This window comes from Bos grunniens, chromosome 23 (assembly GCF_055505025.1).
Source record: "Bos grunniens cultivar Pamir isolate PY7600 chromosome 23, Bosgru_T2T1.0, whole genome shotgun sequence".
NCBI lineage: Eukaryota > Metazoa > Chordata > Mammalia > Artiodactyla > Bovidae > Bos > Bos grunniens.
In genome coordinates, this window is record NC_141187.1 from 47,010,963 (window position 1) to 47,030,644 (window position 19,682).

At 45.0% G+C, this 19,682-nt stretch overlaps 1 protein-coding gene across 11 annotated transcripts in view; it reads left to right on the forward strand.

Annotated features, from left to right (window-relative positions):
- The window catches only part of MAK (male germ cell associated kinase), a 50,851-nt gene that overhangs the window by 26,651 nt on the left and 4,518 nt on the right, over positions 1–19,682 (forward strand). For 5 of the 11 annotated variants that reach the window (XR_015152567.1, XR_015152566.1, XM_086370333.1 and 2 more), the window contains exons 8-13: positions 331–498; positions 4,438–4,749; positions 8,109–8,281; positions 9,737–9,885; positions 15,496–15,627; positions 18,801–18,920. Coding sequence is in view for 9 of the 11 variants with exons in the window: in XM_086370333.1 (XP_086226459.1) it covers positions 331–498; positions 4,438–4,749; positions 8,109–8,281; positions 9,737–9,885; positions 15,496–15,627; positions 18,801–18,920 (1,054 nt within the window). In the remaining 2 variants the exon portion in view is untranslated. Of the gene's footprint in view, positions 1–330; positions 499–4,437; positions 4,750–5,566; positions 6,420–8,108; positions 8,282–9,736; positions 9,886–15,495; positions 15,628–18,800; positions 18,921–19,682 lie in introns of those variants that run through there. The other 6 variants (XM_086370337.1, XM_086370335.1, XM_086370340.1 and 3 more) reach the window with 3 other exon arrangements.

The following is a 19,682-nucleotide window of genomic DNA, read 5'->3' on the forward strand; positions in this document are numbered from 1 at the left end:
GGATCTTTGTAATAGTTATTCTCTTTGTAAATCACTTGTCCTTAGTTGTTCAAACTCACCTGGGTGCCATCATCACCATCATCATTAACGTTTTGAAATTTATAAAAGTGCCTTCTCATTTTTCCCCTAACTCTTAATTCAGTGTTCTGTCTATACTGTTTGTAGCACTGAGCTAGGTATGCCATTGGCTATTTCATTTTCACATTTATTTATGAGTCAACACTTCATACATGAGGGATTCTTATATTATTACTATGTTTGTATTAAACTGATCACTAAAAACAATTTTCTTATTGCTGTCTCTCCCCCACTTATATATTCCTTCAACAGAGTGACTGGCCAGAAGGGTACCAGCTTGCATCCTCTATGAATTTCCGCTTTCCCCAGTGTGTTCCTATAAACCTAAAAACTCTTATTCCCAATGCCAGTAACGAAGCCATTCAGCTTATGACTGAAATGTTGAACTGGGACCCAAAGAAACGACCAACAGCAAGCCAGGTAAGACAAATCTCCTTGGTATAGCTTTTTTTTCTTCTTTTAATTTGAGGTTTTACTATATCTGGGGTATCTTCCTTTGCAGAGACAAGTCTATTTTTGACCAGAGTTTTACCAAGAGAATTAAGCCCTAAAACTTAAGGCACGCACTGTACCTAATGAATTAACTTCCAGGCGTGTAAGATTCTTGGAAGGATTGCAAAAAATAGCCACTCCGGTGATTTTCTGTGTTTTGTGGTTCAAATGAGGAACCTACGGAGGTTGAGGCTGAAAGGAATCAATCTCTAATGATAAAAATTCAGGCATGGGACAGGCTAATTAGGAAGCAACTTGTCATGGGTGGTAAAAGAGCATCTCTTCAGTTAGACAGTCTCGTAGAATTTCCACTGCTCTCCTGCTGTTTAGAGGAGTCCTGTTCCCTCCACACAGCACGGTCGTCCCTCTGCGGGAATGGAGCCTCCTCTCTCTGGCTCCCACAGGAGGGCAGCATGTGACACCCACGCTTGGCTTCTTTGTCACTTATACCTTCAGCACCTACAGAGGAACCTTGTCTTGTGGTCTTAAAAACAGTACAGTTTTATCTGCAAATGGCGTAAATTAAAAAGTTGTTATGGGCTTTATGGTGGTCTTATTTAACTATTCATTAAGTGTTGAAATAAACCAAATAATGGTTTGGCTTTTTAAAAATTTAATTTGGGAAAATATTTTCTAAAGATCAACTGGAAGAACAGATAGGAAAGAATAACCAAGACAGGCTTGAATGAGAGTAAGTAACTTGGGGGGTGGTGGTAAGGGTAGACAGTTTGCCCCATCAAATATTAAAGTGATCTGTAATGGGACTTCCTGGCAGTCCAGTGGTTCAGATTCCACGTTTCCACCACAGGAGGGGGTATGGGTTCCATCCCTGGTTGGGGAACTAAGAGTCCCACATGCCTCACAGCATGGCCAAAAAAATAAATTGTGTGTATTACAAGAAAGTCATAATCTGTTAAGTGATAGTAATTATAACAGTGAAGGTGCTGGCATAAGTGTGCTTAGTCGCTCAGTCGTGTCCCAGTCTTTGCAACCCCATGGACTGTAGCCCACCAGGCTCCTCTGTCCATGGGGTTCTCCAGGCAAGAACACTGGAGTGGGTTGCCATTCCCTTCTCCAGGGGATCTTCCCGACCCAGGGATCCATCCTGGGTCTCTGGCATTGCAGGAAGATTCTTTACCATCTGAGCCACCCTAGTACTCGTGTGGAGAAGGAAAAGGCAACCCACTCCAGTGTTCTTGCCTGGAGAATCCCAGGGATGGGGGAGCCTCGTGGGCTGCCGTCTGTGGGGTCGCACAGAGTCAGACACGACTGAAGCGACTTAGCAAGCAAGCAAGCACTCGTGTATTATTATTATAACAGTAATGCTGTTATTAATTAATGACAATAACTAATATTTATTGAGCAGGGACTTTATGTAAAATTTCTGACTGTCCTCACAAAAACTCTATTAGGTACACATTATCACTGCTTAAAAATAAATAAACTGAGGAACTCAGACATTGCATAATTTGTGCAATGTTGTATAGTCAATAATTGGTGGAAGTGAGATATTGTTAATTAAGGTAAATGGCAAAAGGCACAGTCACAAAATATTTTAATAGGGTCATTTTCTATTAGGAATTCTCATAGTTTAATACATTTTGAGTGGTAATAGGCTTTTCTGTTTTCATTTTTTATAAATACATGTGTATTTACAGACTTAACAGCTTCTGCAACTGTGAGTATCTATGCCAGTAACTTCACTGTTGTAATTACTATCACTTAACAATTATTTTTTATGGTAAATACAATTTACTTTTTTTTTTTTTTTTTTGCCACACCATATGTATGTATATGAAAGGTAATGTAAATGAAAGACTAAAAACAAATACTAAAAAGAAAAGCATCAAAATGTGAGCAGTAGTTTTCTCTTTGGTGTTGGCTTTAGAGATAATTTTAATTTCTTCTTGAGAACTTTCTATACATTCCTTATTGTATGCAATCAGTATTCCCTTAACAAACAGGGAAAAAATGTTATTATTTTTAAAGATTTCCTGTTTCTTTAAGGATGGTAGCTGGTATCTTAAAGGGGAAAAGTTACAGATGAAGCTTTGAAATTGCAAAACACACTCTTATAAATGTGTACATTCTTGCCTGAGTAATACTGACATGCTAATTAATGAGACTACTTGATTCAGAATTTGCCTCCTGGCTGCCAGGCACTGATGTATTTAAATCGTCTACAGTGGTTGAGTTCCACCAAGCAGTGTCTGTGTAATTAACACATGCATGGGGTGTGGTAAGGGACAGAACAAAGTGTCTAAGGGGAAAACTCAGAATAAAACTCCCCCCGACTTCTGCCAAAACATACCTCCCTGCCCTTAACCTCTGTCTTGTTCACTATTTCAGTGCCGGGCTTTTCAGTGGAAGCAGGGAGACATAGTTAGGGAGAGGTTAAGTTCTGGATGCTGCCTCTATTCCTTCAAAATCTGCCCTTGCGCACCTAAGAAGTTCACTGTGGGTCATGGTTCTGCCTCTACATGGCGGGTGCGGACTGGCTTAGGGCAGGAGGTGCAGGAGAACTGGACTTGGTTATCTTAAGGAGCCACCCTCCACCAACACACACATACACACACACACACACACACACAACAATAGAACTGGGAACTTCCCTCCGCATCCAGACATGTAATACTGACAAAGATCTATATGCACAGCTGAGCTGCAGATAAACCTTCAGACAGCCTCCAGACCAATTGTCATCAACCCTGGTGTCGTTAAGTCATTTAGTCGTGTCCCGCTCTTTGTGACCCCAGGCTCCCCTGCCCTTCACCAACTCCCAGAGCTTGCTCAAACTCATGTCCATCGAGTTGGTGATGCCATTCAACCTTCTCATCCTCTGTCGTCCCCTTCTCCTCCCGCCTTCAATCTTTCCCAGCATCAGGGTCTTTTCCGATGTTGGCTCTTTGCATCAGGTGGCCAGAGTACTCCGTGGTATTCCTGACATTTTTGACCCAATGATTCTTTGCTGAGGGGACGGGTTGGGGGCGGGCTGTCCTGTTCGTTGTAGGATACTTAGCGGCATTCCTGCAGCATGCCTAGACACCAGGAGCACTCCCCATCCCCTGAATTTGTGACAATAAAAAATATCTCCTAAGGGGCAAAGTCTCCCCAGTCCAGAACCCCTGCTCAAGACTGTGTCACCCAATCATCAGGTCCCCCCACCCAACTTCCACGTAATAGCAGCAGTTTGATGACCGATCCAATTAAATAGTGACCATTTTTACTAGTATTTTCTTTCTTGTTTTAACTAGTATTTTTATATTCTATCCCCTAAGTAATCTTCTCTTTGCTGGCATATTGTTAAATTAGGCTTTATAAGTATGTGTTTGTTATTGTCTTTCTTAGAATTTTTTTATTGCTAGTCAATATGGAGTTATAGTTAGAATAACCCTGAATTTTATATGATGGTAGAGTTTTTCATTAAAAACAAACTACGTAGAAGGCTTTCTTAACTCATTTCTCTTAATGCCTTTATGGGGTCTAAACCATTATCAGTATCTACCATTTTGGTTTGAATTTTTTTCAAATTCAGCCAATGTTACAAGCTAGATTTTGTTTTCATATGAAGTCTTTAAAAGAACATTTGCTTTTGCATTGACTGGATGTGAAAATTACTGAATGTGAGTCTTATATTCTTCCTACTAACATGTACTTTTTCAATTTTTAAATGAAATTTAGTTCTCAAATTATTTTTTCCTGGGTATCTTTTTAAAGTCATCACATAAGGGAAAAGGTGGATGCTCTGTAAATCTTTGAAACTTACCCAGACGAGTGATACATGCCTAGCCCAGTGCCGGATGGTAGTGTATACGCAGTAAATTTAGGAGAAACCATTTTTCATTTGTTATTTCCATGCTGCTACAGGCCTTGAAACACCCATATTTTCAAGTTGGTCAAGTATTAGGCCCTTCCTCACATCATTTGGAATCGAAACAGCCTTTAAATAAGCTTGTGCAACCACTCGAACCAAAGCCATCTGCAGCAGATCCAGAACCTCAGCCTCTGCCGGACATAAACGACCAGGCTGCCGGACCGCCCCAGCTGAAGAACAGCCACCAGCCACTGCGGTCTATCCAGCCGCCGCAGAACGTGGGTGTCCAGCCAGCACCCAAACAGCACAGTCAGCAGAAAAGGCCGCCAACCCTCTTTCCAAGTATCGTCAAAAGCATGCCCACCGTAAGTAGCCCAATATGACACTTTGGATGGTTTGGTTCCACTAGGATTTCCTTTCTAGGCATTCTCTCAGCGTCAGGGAAGATATAAAAGATGTTTGTCTGTTTCGTTTATCAGTACAGACCCAGAACCCAGCACAGTGTCTAAAAGTGAAAGTGTGAGTTGCTCAGTCCTGTCCAACTCTTTGTGACCCCATAGACTGTAGCCCACCAGGCTATCTGTCCATGGGATTCTCCAGGCAAGAATACTGCAGTAGGAAGCCATCCCCTTCTCCAGGGGATCTTCCCAATCCAGGGATCAAACCCCAGGTCTCCTGCATTTGCAGGTAGACCCTTTACGATCTGATCCACCAGAGAAGCTGTCTGGCATGTGGTAAATTCTCAACAAATATCTGTTGAATGAATAAATAAGTAAATGTCCACACTGATTTTGAACCACCCTGAGGGTCTTAAGGAGTCCACGTTACCTTTCAGACAATTCTGACTACTAGAAAGTTCTTCCTCACAATGAACGAAAATCTGGTTTCAAAAAAAAATTTTTTTTTTATGTGGGCCATTTTTTAAAGTTTTTATTGAATTTGTTACAGTATTGTTTCCATTTTCTGTTTTGGTTTTGTTTTGGCCGGGAGGCACGTGGAATCTTGGCTCTCAGACCAACGATCAAACCCATAGCCCCTGCATTTGAAGGCAGATTTTTAACCACCAGGCTACCAGAGAAGTCCTTGGTTTCTGTAGCTTTTAATAAAAGTGAATCAGTCTTTCAGAAAGGCAGCCTTCAGATACTGGAAAGGCAGCCTTACCTTACCTGCCGTTTTCTCCAGGAGAAACACACCCCCAGTTCCCTCTCAGGCTCCGCTGGAACTCACTGATGGCTGACTCCCCGAGTCCCCTCCCTGTCCTTCGTTCCACTTCTCCAGAACTAGCGGCAGAGAGCAGGTAGGAAATACCTGTGGTGGGTGAATCACCACCACAGTTCCGGAACGGTGTTCACTCACGCATCAAGGGTTATCTTTTTTTTTTCCCCTTGAAAGGCACATAAAATGGTGACTCGTACCGGGAGGGAAAGATAAGGAAATTCAGTCGTAGCTACTCAGCGCCTTGCACTATGCAGCCCCCGTGTGCATTCCCAAAGTGACCTGAACAATTTACCGCCTTTCCTTCCTAGCACGCTGTCTCTTTTAGTAACTGCTGTTAGTCTTTGCCCTCAGCTGGCACCAAACTTACTACTGTAGAGTTCGTAAAAATCCACCTGCTACTTTATAAAAGTTATTAATGCTTTCCCTTTTCCAATCTTCTCAGACATAAGACGACTAGATGTTACTGGCGTTGTTCAGCAGCTCCTAACATAGAGTTCAACTGAAATACGAGTCTCGGGCTCAGACAAGGATAACTTTGATTAACTCTGCCCATCTGAGGCTTTGGATCTCCTTGTTCTCCTTAGTCTGGAGCTCATTCTCTCTCAAACACCACTTTTTGTTCATCACCCATCACTATGGCACCATGAGCTTCAAGCAATGGCATATCCACTCTTTAAGCATCTTCTTGCTTCAAATGCAGCTGAATTTGCTGACCTTGCTTCCAAATTCCCAATTCTCAGTCACCTTTTACATGAGTTTACGTGAGCCCCAGAACACCCATGTTAATCTAAATAAAACCGCCTCGTTGTCTGCCCCAGCCTAGGTCTTCCTCATTCCTTATTAATGGAGCCACCCCTCTGAGAAGCCAGGCTCGCGCTGTGAAGTCATGCCTGCCTCTCCTTCTCTGTGTCCTGTAGGACCACACTCGGTGACTTAAGACAGAACCTGACCCCTTGTGGCTTAAACCAGGAGGGGTGTTTTTCTCTGATAGCAAGAAGGCGGGTGGTGGGCCAGCCAGGGCTGGTGCCGCTTGTAAAGAGCACTGGACTGCCCTGTCTCCCTGTCCCCACCACCACGCTCAGCGGGGGGCTCCCGGTCCCATGGATGGCTGCTGCTCCCTGGGGTGGTGTCTGCCATCCCCAAGGGGGCAAGCGTGAAACACACAGGCACACGCCACCAGCAGAGCCTAACGCTGGCCCTCCTGGAAGCCCCTCCCAACAGATGGGCACTTCATCTCACTGGCTAGATCGTGTCCCCTGGGTACACAGAGCTGCGAGGGAGGCTGGCATTTTGTTTTAGCTATTTTACATGGGCAGACTGCCGCCCAGAAGAGAATCCTAGGAAGGAGACAGAGGAGGGTGGCTACTGAGGGGGCAACCAGCAGTGTCTGCCACACTCACCTTGACCTCTGTTCAGAGAGACACTGAGTCCACACCTTTTATTCCTTGTTAACAGAAGCGTGTGCTTTCTCAAGCATTCCAGCCACGATGAATCTGCTGTCCTTGTCACTGCATGCCACTCTAACTGCAAAGGCCTCCTCTCTGAGGAGCCTGACCTTTCCCAAAAAGGGCCTTTATCACATGACTTTTTTTAGCTCAAAAACATCCAGCGTTCTCCGTGGTCCAGAGGACAGCTGCCATGTCTTAGGGATTCATGCACAGTCCTGCATCACAGAGCACCCGTCTGTCTTTACAGCCTCGTCCTCCAACAGCACAACACATCCAGTCCACTCAACTCCGTCTACATTTTCTCCCCAGAACACCCACTGACACTTCTCTATTAAAAAGATATACTTCATCCATTTCCTTTTCCAAACTGTAGAATAACAACAACAATACCTAACATACCTAATACAGTCACACTTACGTGCAAGGAAGTGAAAGTCGCTCAGTCGTGTCCAACTCTTTGTGACCCCATGGACTATACAGTCCATGGAATTCTCCAGGCCAGAATGCTGGAGTGGGTAGCCTTTCTCTTCTCCAGGGAATCTTCCCCACCCCAGGGCTCAAACCCAGGTCTCCCACATTGCAGGTGGATTCTTAACCAGCTGAGCCACCAGGGAAGCCCATACAGGCAAGGGCCCCTGCTAAAAACTTTTGATATATTTTACTATCAAATCCAAAACCACTAAGATATGAACACTGTATCCCCCCCCACACACACCACCATTTAAGGGGAAGGAAACTAAGGCTTTGAAAAGTTAGGTCATTTGCCCAAATAGCCACCCACGGGAGTTTTCTAGATTACACGTCAACGAAGACTCAGCTCTGATCCTGAGTACTCAAGCCTCCCGCAACCCAGGTTCACGGAGATCTTTCTCAACAGCCTATCACACTTTTAACCTGCGCTGCCTTTGTCAGCGTCTTAAAACACTGCGTGCCCGTGTGTCTCCTTAACTGTGGAAAGCCCCTTGAGGACGGGGACAGGCAGCGCCGAATGTGGCAGCCTGCACACAGTAGGCCCTCGGCCCCCGATTAAAGACGGCGACGCTGCTTTCCCACCACAGAAGCCGGGCGGCGCCCTGGGCCACAAAGGCGCCCGGAGGCGCTGGGGCCAGGCCGTGTGCAAGGCTGGAGACGGCTGGGCAGACCTGGAGGACAGCGACTTTGGAGCCTCCCACTCCAAGAAGCCAAGCATGGGCTCGTCCAAGGAGACGAGGAGCAAGGAGTCTCTGTTTCGGTAAGGGAGGGCTCACGTTTTCTCAGGAACGTATATTTTCAGCCCGCGTCAACTTGACTCTACTCATTAAGCGCAAATGAGTGTAGATGGCAAAAGGTAAGAAGTAGCTTGGTGGTATTTTCTTCTCTCAAACCCAGATCTCTGCGCTTCCCTCTGGGGAAGTTTAGACCCCTGACTCCGCACAGGAACGAGTCTCGGGATCACTGGCTGAGGGTGTGGGGTGAGGGGTTATCAGGTGCAGCGTTGAGTGTGCCCCCGCTGAATTACGATCCACCATCACTGCCCTTTGAAGCCCACACGCCTCTTTGCAAAAAGCCAAGCACAATCTACAAAGGTCATGGTTTCCTCTGCCAGTAGTGTTCAGAGTGGATCATTTGCTTGCTGCTCTGAACATTTTTGCTCGTTTTCTGGACTTTTCTTGAAAGCTTGATATCTCTAGCAGTCTCTTTTTAAATTTTTAATTGGAAGATAATTACTGTACAATATTATGATGGTTTCTGCCCGACATCAACATGATTACATGTGTCCCCTCCCTCTTGAACCTCCAGTAGGGCTGTTTCTCATGAAGGGTCTCCCGGTGTCCAGGGCCACCCCAAAGCTGTGGCCAGTGGTTCAGAGAGGACCAGTCACCTGAGTGTCCATCTCCCAGGGGGTCAAGTGGGTGGGGATCTCCCAGGGGTGAGCACGGAGGCCGGGGATCAGACAGGTGACAAGAGCAGCCAGTGTGGCCAGGCCTCCACAGAGGAGCCGGGAGAAGGTTGTGGTGAAGGGCCACATGCAGAGCAACAGGCAGCAAAAAAAACACAAAATCACAGCTGTCTCCTCTGGCAGTGATGGCCGCTGCTCAGAGAAATGGCCTCTGCGCTAGACAGAGCCAGGCCGGCACGCCGAAGGCCTGCGTTCGGGCACCAAACCGGGGCTGGGGGAGGCGGGCGTGGTGGGCAGCGTGGGTCCCTTCTCCCGGCATGTCTCACCAACGTGTTATTTCCCTGCAGGGCATTAGGCTCACCGGAAGTTTTGTCTGGGATCTCTCCTAGCCCTTCTTCCCACTGCAGCCCTCCTTAGCCCAGCCCAAAGTGTTTCCCAACACCCTCATGGAGCCGCACCCCCGGAGTAGACGGGTGGACACGGCTGAGAGTCTCTCCCCTTTCAACACAACATCTTGCCACATCCTGAAGCCACAGCTGCCGCAGGTGTAGACAAAAAAAAAAAAACGGAAACACACTGTACTCAGGGCGATTGCTGCTTAGTTCTAAAATCTTTGTGCTGTACGCTGTCCAGTATCGGGAACGATTTCTGTGCACTGCAGTGTCTCTGCTCAGCCGGAGTTGACACTCGGGGCGTCTTATCAGAAACCAGTGGCGGGTCTGAAAAGGTGTGCAGAGGGTGGGGAGCGCCGAGCGGCTCACCTTGCTGTTCCCCACCTGGTGACACCCCTTCGTGTTGACTTTCCAGGCTTCCAGAGTCGGTGCCCACGGGCTCCAGCTACTCAACGAGGGAAAACAAGAGCTTACCTGCTGCTGTTACCCTGAAATCAGATTCGGAACTGTCAGCTGCTTCCACGGCCAAACAGTACTATTTGAATCAGTCAAGATACCTTCCGGGTAAGTAGAGACCACAAAGTGTTTCCTGGTGGCGAAAGCATGCTAGCAGGTCATGCTCCAGGGCCTCTGAGTCTTTGACCAAAGGGCGCCCGTGACCCGCCGCTGCAGCCCTCCGCTGGCCTGCCTGTCACCAGGTACTGTTCTGGACCTTCTGCCTCTGTGAAATGGGCTCAAGGAACGCCTGGGAGCCGCAAGTCAAGATGATGAGTGTGCTAGAGAAACACCACCCTCCCCACCAAAGCTGCGCCTTCATAAACGCAAAACTTTATTCAGACAGTTCTGCAGTCCCATTACAAGTTTTTTTTTTAAACAGATAGAATTTATATATGTTCCCTAAATAATCTGATGTGTGCTTTTAAAAGATCATCTAGCTGCTAGGTAGACCACGCTTAGGGGCTCAAAAGGGGTCGGGGGACTGGTCGCGGGCCTGCTGCCCATATCTGGGTAGAGAGGGCGAAGACTTGTTCTGGGACTGAAGTCCTTAGGACCGCGGTGAGAGGAGTGGGAATTATTAAGACCATAAGAGAGGGTGCACTTTGGAAAGGTGCAAGGCCCCAGTCAGTGTCAGTTCTGGTGTTGAAACCATGAGAAGGTTCTGTTCTGACTGCGAGAGCAGGGGTGTAACAGGGTTTTCCGAACACAGATTCCTGGGGGACATTTTTCCTTTTTTTTTTTTAAAACTGAATCCACCTCACTGAAATAAAATCAGTGATTGTTATCTATAGAAGTTCGCCCTCTGGTGGTGGGAAAGGAGATTGTAAAATTTTCAGCAGACGATAGTATTAGTGGCTCAGTCATCTCCTGACTCTTTGCCACCCTGTGGACTGTAGCCCATAAAGCTCCTCTGTCCATGGGATCCCCCAGGCAAGAATACTGGAGTGGGTTGCCATTTCGTTCTCCAGGGGATCTTCCCGAACTGGGGATCAAACCCGGGTCTCCTGCATCGCAGGCAGATTCTTTTAGCATCTGAGCTGCCGGGGCAGAGGATAAATGGATCCCAAACACCCTTTTCCCAGTTCTGCTTGTTTCCTAATGTAGTTTTCAAGTTATTTCAGGGTATCTGAAACCTGTCTGATTGTTTCCTTTTTAACCAGAAAGCTCTAACCAATTCTGCTTACTCTGGGTCAGAAGCATGGCTGTAAATTGAAGCCTAAGAAACACAGATAATCACGATGGTGTGATCACTCACCTAGAGCCAGACATCCTGGAATGTGAAGTCAAGTGGGCCTTAGAAAGCATTACTACGAACAAAGCTAGTGGAGGTGATGGAATTCCAGTTGAGCTATTTCAAATCCTGAAAGATGATGCTGTGAAAGTGCTGCACTCAATATGCCAGCAAATTTGAAAAACTCAGCAGTGGCCACAGGACTGGAAAAGGTCAGTTTTCATTCTAATCCCAAAGAAAGGCAATGCCAAAGAATGCTCAAACTACCACACAATTGTACTCATCTCACACACTAGTAAAGTAATACTCAAAATTCTCTAAGCCAGGCTTCAACAGTATGTGAACCGTGAACTTCCACATGTTCAAGCTGGTTTTAGAAAAGGCAGAGGAACCAGAGATCAAATTGCCAACATCCACTGGATCATCGAAAAAGCAAGAGAGTTCCAGAAAAACATCTATTTCTGCTTTATTGACTGCCAAAGCCTTTGACTGTGTGGATCACAATAAACTGTGGAAAATTCTGAAAGAGATGGGAATACCAGACCACCTGACCTGCCTCTTGAGAAAACTGTATGCAGGTCAGGAAGCAACAGTTGGAACTCGACATGGAACAACAGACTGCTTCCAAATAGGAAAAGGAGTTCGTCAAGGCTGTATATTGTCACCCTGCTTATTTAACTTCTATGCAGAGTACATCATGAGAAACGCTGGGCTGGAAGAAGCACAATCTGGAATCAAGACTGCCGGGAGAAATATCAATAACCTCAGATATACAGATGACACGACCCTTATGGCAGAAAATGTAGAAGAACTAAAGAGCCTCTTGGATGAAAGTGAAAGAGGAGAGTGAAAAAGTTGGCTTAAAGCTCAACATTCAGAAAACTAAGATCATGGCATCTGGTCCCATCACTTCATGGGAAATAGATGGGGAAACAGTGGAAACAGTGTCAGACTTTATTTTGGGGGGCTCCAAAATCACTACAGATGGTGATTGCAGCCATGAAATTAAAAGACACTTACTCCTTGGAAGGAAAGTTATGATCAACCGATATAGCATATTAAAAAGCAGAGACATTACTTTGCCAACAAAGGTCCGTCTAGTCAAGGCTATGGTTTTTCCAGTGGTCATGTATGGATGTGAGAGTTGGACTGTGAAAAGAGCTGAGTGCCGAAGAATTTATGCTTTTGAACTGTGGTGTTGGAGAAGACTCTTGAGAGTCCCTTGGACTGCAAGGAGATCCAACCAGTCCATCCTAAAGGAGACCAGTCCTGGGTATTCATTGGAAGGACTGATGCTGAGGCTGAAACTCCAATACTTTGGGCACCTCATGTGAAGAGTTGACTCATTGGAAAAGACCCTGATGCTGGGAGGGATTGGGGGCAGGAGGAGAAGGGGACGACAGAGCATGAGATGGCTGGATGGCACCACTGACTCAATGCACATGAGTTTGGGTAAACTCCGGGAGTTGGTGATGGACAGGGAGGCCTGGAGTGCTGCGATTCATGGGGTCACAAAGAGTCAGACACGACTGAGCGACTGAACTGAAGAAACACTCAAAATTAGAATGAATTGTTTGCAATCTAAACCTGAGCCTTACTGTACCCTGTTCTGACATGTTCTGTCTCAAAGATGGCCCCTCTAGAGCTGGGTGAGAATTGAAACTAGAATTGAGCTCAGCTCAGTCACTTGGACAAACATTTATTGAGCACCTACTGTGAGCCAGCAGAGAACAGATACACAAAAGTGACCTTTGACATTTATTTATGGTCCATAGTTACTCATTGAGTATCTTCAGGAATAACAGAGAATATTACTTTTGGGCCCCACCTTTTTTTTTTTCAACTGTAAAGCCAAGTATTAAGGTCTTATTAAGCATCAACCTTCAGGATCATGGGAGCTCCCGAAATGTGCCATGTAATTTCAGGGCAGCATGACATTATACTACAAGGACTGGCAGATCTGTGACACTGGCCTTCAGGGAGAGAGACACAAGAGTCACAGTTACTGACCTGCTGCTGACCGGCTGTGAACTGGAGCGCGACTCTGCGGTTCTGTTTTGTTTCTTACGGTGGGACTGTGGTCATCAGCTCGCCCTGTAAGCCTTAGGTACTTAATGATCTCAAGGTAGTTGTTGCAAATGGAGTGTACGGAGGACATGCTAACCAGCTCTGGGACGGCCTCTGGTCTCACTCCCGGTTCCGGCACTTCTGAAACCTGGCTCTGGTGGAACCTTCTCGAGTCTCATCGTCACACACAGTCCTTCCTTCTACCTGGTGAATCCAGCATCCTGTGTCATTTCTGTGTGTGCCCCTCCCAACTGTATTTTCAATTTCTTAGCAAGACATGAATTCTGGGATCTGCCACCCGCTCGCCCCCCACTCCAGCCCCATTCAGGCCAGGTCCCATTCCCCCCACCCTCCTCCATCCTTGGGATTGGCTCCAGGTTTTTTCCCTTCCAGAAACACACTTCCCTACCAACTACCAAGTCCCCAGCATGATTCACATTTCAGCTTTAAAGTACCTTTTTAAAATAAAGACTGGCTTAGTTGCTTCTGTTTTTGTCCCCTCGGCATGAGATTCTTCTAAATAATCCCCACACTGCTAATTGCTTCTCTACAGCTGTTGATGTCTCCCTTTTTATCAGAGTAGATTGTAAGCAGAGACGGCAATGGCACCCCACTCCAGTACTCTTGCCTGAAAACACCCATGGACGGAGGAGCCTGGTGGGCTGCAGTCCATGGAGTCGCTAAGAGTCAGACACGACTGAGCGACTTCACTTTCACCTTTCACTTTTATGCATTGGAGAAGGAAGTGGCAACCCACTCCAGTGTTCTTGCCTGGAGAATCCCAGGGACGGGGGAGCCTGGTGGGCTGCCATCTATGGGGTCGCACAGAGTCGGACACGACTGAAGCGACTTAGCCGCAGCAGCAGCAGATGGTAAGAGCCACAAGGGCAGAGACGGGTCTGTTCTGTTCACCACTTTTTCCCCAGTGCCACACACACTGCCTGGCATGCGGGAAGTGCTCGGTAAATATTTGCTAACTGACTTTTTAACTTCCTTTGAGAGGAGGGATGATAGTAGAGTGATTTCTGCGTCTCTTTAAGACTGTTTAGTTTAAGAAGGTGGTCTAGAAAAGCCTGTAAACTAATACATGTTTTAAAATTCTACATTTTGTCTATTTCCAAGAAAACTGAAATCTTTAAAAAGACAAAGAATTGAAGCAGTTACCTTCAAAAGTGTAGTATGTATGTCCTTTTAAGAACTCGGAGTATTGCAAGGCTAATTGTCTTAAAATAACTATTCAGGGCTCATTCTTTGTTGAACTATAAAAAATGTTCACCTAGATAGATTTGTAGTTTTTCCCCCTGACCTGATACCTTCATTGTGGGTAAATATTTAAAGATGTTTTTAACCTGAGTAATTGCTACTTGGTGCCTCTTATTTATTGTTGGGTAATTGCTTATTGTAGTTCTATTTGTAGGTATTTTATTAGAAACCAAAATCCATAAGGAGCTACATCCTATAATAAAGGGAAATGATTTACCTGATGGAGTGTTTCCTTAGAGAACTGATGATAAGTAACCTTGAGGCTCAAGTCAGAACCACCAGGAGTGTTTCTGGCTTTAAAACCGGGGATATTATATGTCTCAGAAACGTGAAACCTTGCCAAGAAGCTCTGTGAAAAGCCAGAGCCTGTATCACCTGGGGCCAGCTTCTGACTCACTACATTAGTGGTAGAGAACCATACACATACAACCCAGAGGCTTAGACAGTGTAATGTCTCTGGTGTCTCCTAAACTGAACCAAATTTAATTATCAGTAAAAAGACAGTAAGTTCAGGAAGTGTTCAAATCTCTTTAAAACATATTAAGCCAACACCTTCTGACCACTGGGTAACAAAGGCTGATTCCACCTTTCCCAGATTTTGGAAAATCATAAATAAATTGTTGAGATTTTACTGTATCTGACATGCAAATAAGCTTGCCAGATGAATCTTTATGTGTACTTTCCAACTTCTCAGTTCCCCTGGGTTCTTGGCCACATGTCTGTTTTTCCAGCTGAATCCAGAATGTTTTCCCAGCTTTAAACCAACCAAGAAGGGTCTGGCGTAGATCGCACACTCAAAATGAGTGAGTGACATGGAAGTGTCTTTTGGAAGATTTTTGTGCCATCTCAGTTTTTACGAAACATTTAGCAGGAAATGTCCAATGTTTATTTGCATTAAAAAAAAAAAAACCTTACATTTCTAAAAGACACTGTGAGGATTCCAGGTTATTGTATTGAGGGTTAGGAAGGTGTCACATAGCAAATATTTGCTATCCTACAGCCAAAATTTATTTCCATTCCCGCAAGTTATTTCTAGTCTTAGTTTTAATGTATATTTCTCCTTCAAGTTTACGATCGCACTCTAACCTCTGAAATGACTGTTTTGTCCTTCTAAGGTGTCAACCCCAAGAACGTGTCCATGGTTGCCAGTGGAAAGGATATGAACCCGTATGTCTGGAACAACCGGTTGTTTCCTAAGTCACTGGGACCCTTGGGGGCAGAACTTGCTTTCAGAAGGAATAACACAGGTAAAGCAAGATTGCATCCAAAGTATGAATTTGCATCGTTCTCCTTCTGCAGATTTTTACTTTTAAATGTACTGGCTGCCTTCTTCCAACCAAGGTGCCTTTGGGGGCAAAGGAGGGTTTCCAGCTGGTCCTCAGCATGGAGAGTTTTCAGGAAATCACTAGCTAGATCTTAACTTCTCTGTGGGTTCTTTCCTAAAAGATCTGCCTGAGCAGGGGTCTCTTTTCTCCTGTTTTACAAAAGAAAAGACTTGTCAGCACTCACACCCACCACTCAGGTGTGAAAATATCTGGGGTGCAGTCAAAGGGCAATTTGATGTCTTGGTGTCAGTGTTGAGACAGTGAGTCCCTCTGATGACTGGGGGACAGATTCTTTTTAAGTCTGTTTCCATTTCTTGTAAAAAAAAAAAAAAACAGAAGGTGAACCTGAGTTACAGCTGAATGATAATTAAAAATCATTCTTAAAACTAATACAATACTGTATTAGTTCCACTGTACTCCAGCATAAAAGTTAAAAAAATTTAAGAAGAACCTGAGTTACAGCTGAATGATAATTAAAAATCATTCTTAGAACTAATACAATACTGTATTAGTTCCACTGTACTCCAACATAAAATTTAAAAACAATTTTAGATCATTTTTTATGAGATCACTGTGTGATATTTGGTAACTCTGAACAGAGTTCAAAGACTACAATCATAAAGCTGTAACTAAACACCTTTCATTTCCTACTATGCATTTATGAGATTTCTTGTTACTTACCATCTTAAAAAAAATTAAAGCTGAATTCTGTCTGATTTTAGCAATAAATAATATTTATTTGGGCTTCCCTGGTGGCTCAGCAGTAAAGAATCCATCTGCAATGCAGGAGATGGGAGTTCAATCTCTGGGTCGGGAAGATCCCCTGGAGGAGAGCATGACAACCCACTCCAGTATTCTTGCCTGGGAAGTCCCATGGCCAGAGGAGCCTGGCAGGCTATAGTTCATGGGGTCTCAAAGAGTCAGACACGACTGAGCATGCTGTATTTATTTATGGATACATGAACCACTTGTATAAGGTTCTATCTTTCTCATTAAGAGATGAATTTCAAAAAAACATCCAGCCTTTCATTTTTAATAATAAAGTTTTATAATATTCACCTTTTTGATTAATTATATACAATGAATCATTCTAACTAATACAGAAAAAAAATTTTTAATATACTTATGGTTGCTTACGAGACCCTTTTCTAAAGGATTTAATCTATACATATTTTTGACTGGTTAAAGACTTTTAAATCTATGTTTGGATAAAATGAGTTGACATATGAATAAAAATAAAATTTTAGAGAGAAAAGAGATTCATGTGAAATTCTCTGTCACAAAGGACTGTGGTCACGTATTTCTTAAGTCAGAATTGCTGCTGCTGTTGCTGCTGCTGCTGCTAAATCGCTTCAGTCGTGTCCGACTCTGTGTGACCCCATGGACGGCAGCCCACCAGGCTCCCCCGTCCCTGGGATTCTCCAGGCAAGAACACTGGAGTGGGTTGCCATTTCCTTCTCCAGTGCATGAAAGTGAAAAGTGAAAGTGAAGTCGCGCAGTCGTGTCCGACCCTCAGCTACCCCATGGACTGCAGCCCACCAGGATCCTCCGTCCATGGGGTTTACCAGGCAAGAGCACTGGAGTGGGGTGCCACTGCCTTCTCCATAAGTCAGTACTGGTGAGGGTAAAATCACTATGGTTTAGGTTCCATTGGTTGTATTTAAGAGAGAGATGTAATAGTTTATTTTTAAATATCTATAATCACACTAGGCCAGAAGGTATATCCTTTGGCATTGCTAAGACTTATGGTGAAACATTTTAGATAGCAGCTGAAAGTGAGCTCTTTTTTAGAAAGGAAATGTAGGTGGTATTGGATCAAGAGGGAGAGGGCCACTGTTGTAGCAGCTGAGGAGTTCTGAGTGCCATCACATACTCTGACAGCTCACAGGCTTTCTCCCTGCTGTGGAGACTCAACTTATCCATCTAACAGTGCTGAGATGTCCGACACTGCAGCTCTGCAATTTCCTTCTTTTTTTCTCAGTTACTTAAAAATAGTATTTGCTGGACCGACTGGTTGAATACAGTCAAATGACAGCCCCACAGCTTTGAGCCTCAGGGGAATAGATGATCAACAGCAAATGAAAGCGGTGACTGCACAGAAAACATATTCTCCTTTCACGGTTTCTCTCTGGATCTTTTCACTAATCATGAAATTCATTTTTTCCTCTGCTTTTCCTGTTAACAGTCTCCTTCTTGTTCATTCTTTCTTTCTGTCTGCCTTCTCTTTAGAAGAAAGCATAATCAAACCCATTGAAAAGCTATCATGCAATGAAAGTTTCCCTGAAAAATTAGAGGACCCACAAGGTAATTTCTGGGCATGGTAGATGAGTACGGTGTGTCCTCTGAATCTCCTGTCCAATGTGCCTCTCAACATCTACCCCAAACCTTGTCGTAAGAGGACCCTGTGATGGCCAAGGGCCCCTGCTTCCAGGGGTCAGACCAGGACTAGGAGAGATGGGAGCGTCCACACCGCGAGTGGCCTCCTTCAGTCGTTGGGATTCTAAGCATAACTTGCTCTCAAAAAAGCTCTATGCTTGTCTTCTTAAATTATGACAATTTATAGAAATCAAGCAAATCTGCTGAAAATAACTGAAGGAGTATTTTCACTGATAGCGATGGAGGGTGATGACAGCTGACACGTGATGGACAGCAGATCCTGTGCTAAGTGCTCCGGATCCACCTCGCTCAGTCCGTACAACAACCCCTGTGAGGACAGGTGCACTCGTCAGGGTGATTCTACAAGGTGATGAAGTGCCAGAGGGACAGGGGCTTCCTGGAAGGAAACCCACTCTCAGGTCACGAACTGGAGCCATACAAACCCAGGGGCGCTCAGGGTGACCTTCTGGGTTCACGTTTGATCTTGGTCACTTACTTTGAGAACTTAGCCAGGTCCAGCGTGGGTAACATGCCTCTAAGGGGGTTGTTATGCGGACTGAATGGGAGTGAGTGCCTGTAGGCTCGTAGTACCTCGCATGAAATATAGAGGATGCCCTCCAAGTAGAATTTAGCATTAGTAGTGGTTGTAATCAAAGTTACTCTCCAGTGCTTTAAAAGTATTAACCTTTTGACTCTGAAACTTTATGATACATCACTAGGAAATCTTGGAAGTTATGCTCCTTACAATCAGTCAGGATATATTCCTTCCTTTTTCAAAAAAGAAGTGGGGTCAGCTGGCCAGAGGATACACTTAGCACCGATTGGTGCAACAGCTTCAGGTAAGAACAACTTCAGATAACAGTTTTTGAGAATTCTGATGAGAACAGAGCGTCCAAAGACTGGAGTCACTTTTCCTGAGTGAAAACTTTTCAATTAGTCTCATCTATTAACTACAGTTCTAATTGCTTTTGGCAAAATGTCCCATTTTCCTTCCAAAGATGTGGTTTGATGAGTCTAATGATAGGAGTCACTTACACAAGGATGTTGCCACTGAATTGTCCCAACGACCTCATCAGGTCGACCTTTTTCAGATGAGGAAGCTGGTGTTGTAAGAGGCTCACTGAGGGTCACTCAGCTCGTAAACGGTGGAGCTGGGACTGACCCTGTTCGTCTTAAGTCCAGAGAGAGTGCTACGCTGCACGACGAGATGTGAGAGGATCAATCTCTCAGAGCTCCCTGCCTGGTACCCAGCACTGAGCAAAACCCTGAGAGATGCTGAGGCTCTGCTGCATGTTAGTTCACGGGCGGCTCTTCTGCAGGTCCGTCTTAGGCTTTAGAACTAAACCACAGAATTCTCACCGGCACTTGCCTTGCAATATAGTAGGTGGTGAAGTCTCCTTCCCCACACTCCAACATAAGGACTAGTTAGGTCACTGCTCTGCAGTTGTATGGCGTACGACAGCCACATTCAGGGGGATGCTCTTGAAACGGAGGTGAGGATTCTGAACTTGCGTTGACAAGATTTGACCATGAATGTTGTCTAAATTATTTCAATCTAAAATAGATATCCTGCCTGATTAAAGCACCTAAAATTAACACTG